We start from the raw sequence: 8970 nt of genomic DNA on the forward strand, positions 1-8970 counted from the left end.
ACTGTGTATATCTAAACTGACAGTAGCCACTGCTCGTGGGTCCCCAAAGTAGTTGACGGGAATAGCATAAAGGGGAGTGCCTCAAAGGTAGGATAAACTACATTTCCCATCATCCCTCGAATTTGCCTCTTCCAGTCCTGAAGCTTCTTTGGAACTAAGGGCTGGTGGGTTTTGTAGTTTTTCTTTGGCTTCCACCGAAATTTTATTAAACTTGGGACAGTTATCTCCCTAAGGGGGCTGAGCTAGACTCACTGATCCCTAAAAAAAGGTTAAGCTCCAGTTTTCTGTGCCTCCCTGGAATATAAAGACCCATCCTCCTACTGGTCTTTCGATGTTGAGTTCCTCGAGGTTTTCAGCTGCCTGATTTCACATTTATAAGCCCGGTGTCTACAGACCCCATTTTCTTATCTCCTAAAGCCTGGCTAACAATTGCACATACCTTATGGGACTGTAGGGCCCCAAACGAGTTCACATTTAAAACAATGCTTGTCAAATAACATTCTCTAAGTGTTCGCTAGTATTGTAATTATTCTCGCTCACTCATACATGTCTTCAAATACCCATCCAAGTTCATGGCTCCAGCTCAGAACTCTTCTCTGACCTCCTAAGATCTGTGCAGCAATTCAAACAAGAGTGGCCCAAATGTCCTGCACTCTGTCCATTGCTTCCCGTCTCCCACTACCCTATCCTTCCATTTTCCCAAACGAACCAAGCCCCCTTCCACCTTAAGACCTCTGTAGGAGCTGTGCCTTCTGCCTGATGTTGCCATCCCTCACCCCGCTAGCTCAGCTAGTTCCTGGTGATTCTTCAGATGTAGGATCAAAATCACTTTTTTAGACATGCCTTGCTCTGACCCAGCCGACTGGTGCCTCCATGTGCTTTTCTCCTTAGAGCCGACTAGCATTCTGACTTTTTGTTGAGACCCATCTCCCATGATCCCCTGTGAGTCCCACAAGAGCAGATGCTTGTTGAACAGCCCGATCCCTAGAGGACAGGACTGGGCACCCAGGCAGCGTCTAATAAGGGTTGGTTATGAGTAAGCTGGTGCAAAAGAAGGCATGCTGGGGCCCTGTCTCCAAATGAGCAGGCACGGAAGCTGATGAGAGTATAGTATTTCATTCAATTACTCACACGCCAGCTTCCCGTCGAAACTGGATAAGCAAATGGCGAAGGCTTGGAGCGGGCAAAGCGGGAAGCGGAAGTCCATGGTGAACGTGTCCGGCGCCACGCGGCCGAACTGGAGCACCAGGTAATCCGCTGAGGAGGAAGTCAGGAACCTTATTTCCGCGCTGCGCGCCTCTGAGCTACGAGAACTACAACTCCCATGAGGCTGTGCGGCGCCCTGACTAAGCCTGGAAACCTTCTGAGTTCCTGACAGGCTTCCCAACAGCGTGGAGTCGGCCCGGCCTAGGAAAACGCTCAAGTGCTGATGGGAGAAGTAGTTCCCGTCCCCGCTCATACCGCACCCCCCCCCCCCCCCCCCCCCGCATGCCCAGGTAAACCGGTTCCTAGGAGCTCACGGTCATCCGGATGCACGATCTGGAAGTTCTTGACCGAGGCCCGAGTGACTCGACCATGAAAATCGAGCACGTAGGCGCCGCTCTCGTCGCTCCACGATGGGGCTTTGTTTTGCAGCAGGACCAGCCCCCGGCTGGCGCCTCGCTGGAGGCGACTCAGTAGCGACTCCTGTTCCTAGAGGGCAAAGTAGGGGGCGTGGTTGACCTACCACCAATTGGTTTTTTTCCTCCGGACTCAGAATTTTGAGTCCCTTAGTCTCTCCTTCCTGAGACACGCAAGTTTGATAAAGTCCTCCCGGCTTCACATGTGACCTTCTGCAACCCATCGGCCCCCTCCTCCCTTAGGATGTAGGGCCGGTCCCCCAGCCCTTCCTCTCCCACTGACCCAGAGATTTTCAGCATTAGCTCACTCACATTTTGTGGCTGGATGCTAATTCTCTGGTTCTGGGCGTCGATTCCTGGAATGATCACAGTCATTTTCCGGGGCCCTCGGAATCCCAAGACGTTTGTCTCCTGGAGGTATTATGCTCCAGTTGGCCTGGTTCTTTCTCCCTCCCCACCGTCCTGCTCCATTCACTCTCGTCTTCCAGACACTCACATAGCACACAGCCCCCAGCTCCTCCCTGATCCGAGCAGTTTCCGGGATGACATTCTTCTTTTCGGGATTCACCCCATTGTTGAAGATAGTGAACTTGGTGCCAAAGACATTGGATCTGCTCCAGGAGAGGAGTGGCCAGAATAAAAATAATAATTGTTACCGTTTTCTTGTACGCTAAGTGCTTAAGTGTCATCTCATCAACTCTTCCCATCAATCCTCTACATAAGACTCATGTTCTCTGTTCCAGGTATCCATGGTCCCAGCCCCCTCTCTTTGGTGAGCCTTGATTTTTAGCCTCCTGCCTTGACCCTTTAGGAATGCTCTTCCCTCTAGGATGCAAGAACTCACACATCCTAGCCCTCTTCTCCCACAGGAATTTGGAGTCCTAGCACCTTGCCTCCCAAGAAGTCAAATGTCTTAAATGTCAGCCTCTGCTCCAAAGCCTTCAGTTCTTTTATTCCCAATCACCCTGGAGCGACAATCTGAAGAACTACAAAACCCATCAGTCCCTAACAGAAAAGGCCCTAGAGCAGGAAGAACTTGTGCTCTAAGCCCTGCTGGGAAATGTAGTTCAATTGTCTCCTTTTTTCCCTAGGCCCCCTGTCACGTGTTGCTCACACACATCAGGGCTCTGCCCACCTGACTTTGCCCACAAAGTTGTCCCCATCCCGAGACAGGTCTGTGGGGTCCAGGGAGATGAGATAATTAGAGGTTTTGCTCCTTTTCCTCTTGCGCCCAGCCAGAAGGAAGTGCTGTGGATGGGAGGAACAGCCCATCAGAATGGATTTCTGGTATCTGGCTAGGGCTAGGGGTCCAAAGACAAGGAAACACCATGTCCCCACGACAGAGGAAAGGGTAATGGAGCAATAAGCGTCCCAAGGCTTGCTCAGAGATGCGGTTCTCACTGAGGGAGGTCATCAGCTGGGTCCTGAAGGGGAGCTTCACATCTTAATGGCTCCCCCTCATTCCTTCCGCCACCAGGTCCAGGGTCAGGGCTAAGCCCAGGCAGGGCCTGGCTTTGGAGAATAGGGAGGACCCTCACTCGGAACACTGCAGCAGGACTATCGGTAGGCGTTTCTTCCGGGAAAAGCAGGGCTGGCACTGAGTAGGGAAAACACCTCCTTCTGGGAGGGATAGAGTACCCTGAGGAGAGGGGGCCACACAGGGAATGGAATGGCCAGATTGAAAGGGGCGTGGCTTGGCCTGGATGGGAAATCCACGAGGGGCGGGGCCTGGTTCCTGAGGGGCAGGGCTTATCCCAGGATTGGGTGGGGCCTGACAGCAAAGAAGCCTCAGTGAAGGGGCCAGACTCGGACCTACAAAGATGGGGCCAACACCTCCAGAGGATCTGTGAGGGCTGAGGTTTCCGATCCTGAGAGGGCATGGCCTGACTTTGAGAAAGGCGGGCCCGCCTTGAGAGTGGACAGGATTTGGTTATGGAATGGGTAGGGCCTATGCCACTGGGCTTTATCAGAGAAGGAGCTTAGTTCTGTGAAGGGCAGGGCTTGGCACCGGAGTTGACAGGTCCTGGCTCAAGGACGAGCAGGGCCTGGATTCATGTAAGTCTTGACCTTGCTCCGAAAGGGGCGGGACTTGCCCCTGGGAGGTGGGGCTTGCTCCTGAGGCTGCCAGACCGCACCTTCCAGCCGTCAGCCGCCTCCAGGTAGAGGTAGTAGATAGGGAACATGCCCTTGTCTACACCACGCTTGTCGCGGCTGATGCGACACTGCACCGTGCGGCCGCGCAGCGCTGGCCGCAGCACATACGCTTCCATGTCCTCGCCCAACCGAGGGCCTGGGGCGCGGGGAGGCGAGCGGGACGAGCTCCCCACATTGCTGCTGCCAGCGTCGCCCTTGCTTTCCGGGGCCTCGGACATTTCCTCGTCGGCCACCCCTGGAGAGTTCCTCGCTGTAGACTCCGACTCCTCTTCCTTCTCTTCCACATCTTCGCCCTAGCCCACGCGCCAAATTTAAGTTGAGGGACGGCAGAGAAGTCCCGCCCCCTCAGCCTTGCTAACTACTGATTGGCCATCCCAGTTCAGGGTGACGCCCTCTCTCGACCAAGTTTTCTGCCTATTGGCCAAACATCCCGGCCAACTGCTGATTAGTCAATCCTTTCAAGGGGCCCACCCAGCCGAGCACGCATCATCTGTTGATTGGCCAGCAACATTAGCTTCCCCTCTGCAGCCACACCCACTCCATCTACCGATTGGAGAATGCTTTTGAAAGCACTGCCCATTCAACTAAAACCAGCGTTGATTTGGTCTGGGTAACATATAATAGGACCCAGATCTACTGGACTGAAACTGTGTTTCTCACTTTCATCAATACCATAGTGAGTGGCGCCTGGCCCTTCTGTTTCACCCTCTCCAAAGCGGCCTTTTGGTAAACTGGATTTGCATGTATATGCTCACATTTTTCAAATTGTGAGTAGATTGACTTCATAAATGATACACACACAAAGCCTCTGCTAGCCCAATCATAACACCCATCTGCCAGTAAAAAGGGCCTCTGACTGGACTGCAGAATTTTAGCCCCACTCTTTCTAAAGTCCAAGGTTGACCCTCCTCCTCCAATATCCTCACTGGCTGGGCCACATCCCACCTTGCTGGAAGCCAAGTCACCACGTCCCCCGTAACCATCCATTCTAGGATTTGGTTCCGGACTGAGCGTCTCGTATTCATCTTCAACATCCCGAGATTCGCTCTCCTCTTCTGCACTCGCCCCTAAGGGGTGGAAGAAGCCAGAAGGCTGAGCTCAGGACACCTGGGTTCCAGGAGCTTGGGAGAAGGTCACCAGTGTTAGCTAGAGAAGGCCAGAACTCCCGGGTTTCCACCCCTACTTAATACTCGTCGCCCTCACTTGCCAGATCCACCTCCTCCCCCACGTGCACGGGTTTACACGGGCTGAAAAGTCTCTGACTGCCCTGGGTAAGGACAGGGAGGAGTTAGCGTCCTGCCTTTCCCTTGTCCCAAAGAGAGCATCAGAGAGACCGGGGAAATAAAATGAGAGGGTGGAGTGGAGTGTGAAGTGATCATTAAAGAGCCCTGTTATTGAAATCGTTGGTCATGTCATGAGAATAAAAGGAAATGTCATTACAGTGGAATACTACTAAGAAATAAAAAGAATTAAGTACTGATAATGCCACAACAGAGATGAACTTTAAAAACATGGTTAGGAAAAGAAGCCAATCACAAAAGATCATATCCTGTATGATTCTATTTATATGAAATGTCCAGAACAGGCAAATCTAAAGAGGCAGAAAGTAGATCAGTGGTTGCCTGGGCTGGGAGAAATGGCGCGGAGGGAGGGGAAGGGCGCAGAGATCGCTCAAAGGTACTGGTTTCTTTGGGGGTGGTGACAATATTCTAAAATTGTGGTGACGGTTGCACGTCTCTGTGAATATACTAAAAACTACGGAACTGTAAACTTGAAATGAGAATTGTATGGTATACGAACTGTGTCTCAACAAATCTGTTACAAAGAAGGGGAAGGACTTGCTACATGGCCCAGGGGGCCAAATTTCACAAATTGTCCCCCAAATTACCAGATCGTTGGAGGGCTGGCCAACCCCTGCGTCGAGTCCCCGGAGGCTCTTTATAAGGAGGGGGAAAGGCAGGAACATCCTCCACGGAGACTTCCTCCAACTCCAGATCGGAACTTTCTGGCAGCCAGGATAGGGAGGGGGACTGGAGACGGGGATTTTTGAGTACCAGGGAGGAAAGGGCTGGAGATTCAGATTCCTGGGTGTTGGAGGAGGAGGTTCAGGACCTGGACTCCTTGGTGTGGGGAATGACGGGGCCTGCGGGGGCCTGGACTCCTGGGTCCTTTAGAAATCAAGTACTGAGGTTCCAGATTCCTGGGTTCTAATGGGAATGGAGTTCTAGGGTATAGGCCGTCCAAGGACTTGAGAATACCTGCTTCTGTCGGCGGCACCAGGGGACCGCGCTCACCGCTGCCATCTCCACTGCAGCTCACGGTGCTCAGGTCACTGTGGGCACCAGAGCGCGGATGTGTCCTGGGCACGTTCCTCTGGAGGAAAGGGTTCCCGAGGCCTAGGAAAATGTGCCGCGAGGCTCCTTAACACGATGTACAAATTCTGGTCCTCTGCGAAGAAGATGCGCCTCCTCACTGGGCTCCCAGACGTCGCCCGGGATTGCCCACCCAAACCCCCAAGACCCACGCAGAACCCAAACTCCATCCTGAGACGCAAACAAGCACAGCCCTACCGCTAAATTGTTTTTGACTCCGTTCGTAAACAGTCCCACACAGGGTTCTCAGTCTCTCCAGGACTTTGTCTCTAAATTACCCAGGCCCTGCCCCCGCCACCCCCTCCCCCGCTCTGCCAATTTCAGCCCTCGGGTTCTTCCAGGCCCCGCCCCCACAGTCTCTGGGCGGTCCCCGGCTCTCCCAGGCCACGCCCCCGGGCTCCCTAGACCCCGCCCCCGCACTATCTGGGCGGTCCCCGGCTCTCCCAGGCCACGCCCCCGGGCTCCCTACTCCCCCCTCCCCACCCGGGCTCTCTGGGCGGTCCAGGGCTCCCCCAAGCTCCGCCCCTTAGCTCTAACAAGCCCAATCACGGGCTTCTCTCGGGCCCCAGCCTCTCGTTGCACCACGCCCTGCTCCCCGTGTTCTCCCTGGCTCCGCCCCGGAACTCTCACAGGTCCCGCCCCAGGGCCCCCACCTGTCGCGCCCTCGGGCTCTTCTGAGCCCCACTCCCGCGCTCTATCAAATCCCCGCCCCGGGGCTCCGCCCCTCTGAGCCCTTTAGGCCCTGCCCCCATGTTCCCACAGACCTTCCCTCCAGGCCTACGCTCCTGCCAGACCCTAGGAACCCTTCCTCACCGCTGTCACCCCAGAGGCGTTCCTCTCGCCACCGCCACCGCAGTCGCCCCTGCCGCAGGGAAGTGTCAGAATTGGCCTGAACCATGAGGGGCTCTTGGCGCTTCCGTCGCTGCTTCTTCTCAAACAGCCGCCGCTGCGGGAGCAGGAAAGGAGTGTGTGGGGGCCAGGAACCGACCGAAGACAGGGGTGAAAGGGGCCCGGAGCAAGGGGGGGCCTGCATCCGTGGGAGAGGTCCAGGAGTCCAGGCCCTCAATCCTTCAGGTCCTCCTTCCTCAGATCCAGGAGTCCTGGCACCCAGTCTCCTCCTCCCCCAGGACCTAGGACTCCTGCCCTCCAGAACCCTTGCTCCTTAGAAATTGTGGAGTCTCATCATCAAGCTTTGTTTCTTTTCTTTTTTCTTTTTATTTTTTGCTGAGGAAGATTTACCCTAAGCTAACATCAGTTGACAATTTTCCTCTTTTTGCTTGAGGAAGATTGGCCCTGAGCGAACATCTGTGCCAATCTTCCTCTATTTTGTATGTGAGTCACCACCACAGCATGGCTGACAATTGGTGTAAGTCTGTGTCGGAGAACTGAATCCGGGCCACCAAAGTGGAGCACACTGAACTTAACCCCTAGGCCATGGGGCTGGCCCAAAGTTTGTTTCTTTAGGATCTCGAATTCCTATTTTCTCAGTTCCCAATTGCAGAACTTGAGGCTTCAAGAGAGCCAATGAAGGCCAGGAGTCCCAGAGCGAGTCATGCGGATGGGGCCCCTGGGAGTTATGGAAGATGGAAACGTGGGCAGTAGCAGGATTCCTGGGCATACTACCTGCTGTTCCAGCTTCTGCAGCCTCATGGCAGCAAGCTCATCCTCCAGGACCCTGAGAGAGATGCAGGCTCATGGTGACAGCAAGCAGGGCACCTTGTTGCCCCAAAGCTCCTCCCTCCCCTCCTTCCCCCTGCCCAATTTAGGGTTCTGAGCACTCCTGAGGTCACAGAAGGGGCAGAACTGGAGTCTACTCCACCAGGTCTGAAGCTTTCTCCCTGCACTGGCTCGTCTAGAATCCAAGAGTCAGAGATCCCGGGCCCCTCCTGTCTCAGGACTCAGGAGGCCAAGCCCCCTGCCCCTCCTCTTTCAGACCCATGAGTCTTCATCCATAGCTCCCTCCCTTTAGGTAGGACCCAGAGGTCCAGGCCCCCAGCCCCTTCCTGCAAGGCTGATGGTGCTGGACCTGCCAACACCGTTATGAGGCCAGAGCTGAGTGGGTGTGGGCAGAATCCGACTCTGGGTTCCCGGTTGCACCCCCGTCTCCACCCCTGCCCATCCCGTGTCCCCACTCACTCTTTTTTCCAAGTGTCATTCTCCTGAGACATTCTGGAGAAGCAAGAACGGGGAGTCAGGACCCCACCCAACATCCCAACAGACTCTGCCCTCCAACACCTGATCCCAGGCTGTACATTTTCTCCAGGACCCAGGCAGCTTGGATTGCAGCTTTCATCACTATCAGGGGTCCAGGAGTCCAGTTCTCTCTTCCCCAAATACCTCTCTCCTACACCCAAGCCTGGGAACTCAGGACCCCAAACACCCAACTCCAGTGACCCCAGACCCCCAGCACCCACCTTCCCGGAATCCAGGAGACCCCCTCTTCTCCTCTCGTGCCTAGAGAAGCTTTTCACGTTCACGCCTCAATGCCTTGCCTCCCTGGCCAATTTCTAAACATACCCAACCCTCTCTTTGGAAGCGGGGAATTTAATCTCTGAGAAATAAGCAAGGGAAGAAAGACAGGTCAGAGGGAAAGGGGAATTCCCACTGGGACCTGCCTTAATCCCCTCCCTCCTGGCCCCCCAAGCTTTACTTCCAACAAAGCAATGACCCCTGGCCTCTGCGGCAACCGGGCAACGGGGCTCCGGGAATTCTGAATTGGAAGGGCAAGCAGGTGTTCCTTAAAGGGACCCAAGAGAGGCCGCATCGCAGGCTCGCTCTAAACCACTCCCTTATGTAAGAAACTTATAAGGTGACCTGTGCCTATT

At 54.6% G+C, this 8970-nt stretch overlaps 1 protein-coding gene across 2 annotated transcripts; it reads right to left on the reverse strand.

Moving 5' to 3' along the window:
• Positions 1-990: 990 nt before the first annotated feature.
• On the reverse strand, positions 991-8696 carry TULP2 (TUB like protein 2). Of its 2 annotated transcripts, XM_070498572.1 has the most exons (13): positions 8560-8696; positions 8282-8314; positions 7769-7820; positions 6959-7091; positions 6032-6169; positions 5662-5841; positions 4719-4840; positions 3755-4066; positions 2755-2867; positions 2116-2230; positions 1932-2030; positions 1521-1692; positions 991-1257 (listed from the first exon to the last, which is right to left on the reverse strand). In XM_070498572.1, the coding sequence occupies exons 2-13, from the start codon at positions 8311-8313 to the stop codon at positions 1124-1126; spliced, it is 1602 nt and encodes a 533-aa protein (XP_070354673.1). In that variant the 5' UTR covers position 8314; positions 8560-8696; the 3' UTR covers positions 991-1123. The 2 variants fall into 2 exon arrangements, with proteins under 2 accessions (XP_070354673.1, XP_070354672.1); XM_070498571.1 differs by lacking the exon at positions 5662-5841.
• Between the last annotated feature and the right edge of the window lie 274 nt (positions 8697-8970).

This window comes from Equus asinus, chromosome 26 (genome assembly GCF_041296235.1).
Source record: "Equus asinus isolate D_3611 breed Donkey chromosome 26, EquAss-T2T_v2, whole genome shotgun sequence".
Lineage (NCBI taxonomy): Eukaryota > Metazoa > Chordata > Mammalia > Perissodactyla > Equidae > Equus > Equus asinus.

What these genes read in the sequence shown, in the direction of transcription:
- TULP2 (XM_070498572.1), bottom strand. Translation starts at nt 8,313, where the DNA reads ATGTCTCAGGAGAATGACACTTGGAAAAAAGA. An exon ending in TGCAGAAGCTGGAACAGCAG is followed by an intron (nt 7,092 to 7,768) that starts GTAGTATGCCCA and finishes CTGCTCCCGCAG; the next exon opens with CGGCGGCTGTTTGAGAAGAA. An exon ending in GGTGCCGCCGACAGAAGCAG is followed by an intron (nt 5,842 to 6,031) that starts GTATTCTCAAGT and finishes CTGAATCTCCAG; the next exon opens with CCCTTTCCTCCCTGGTACTC.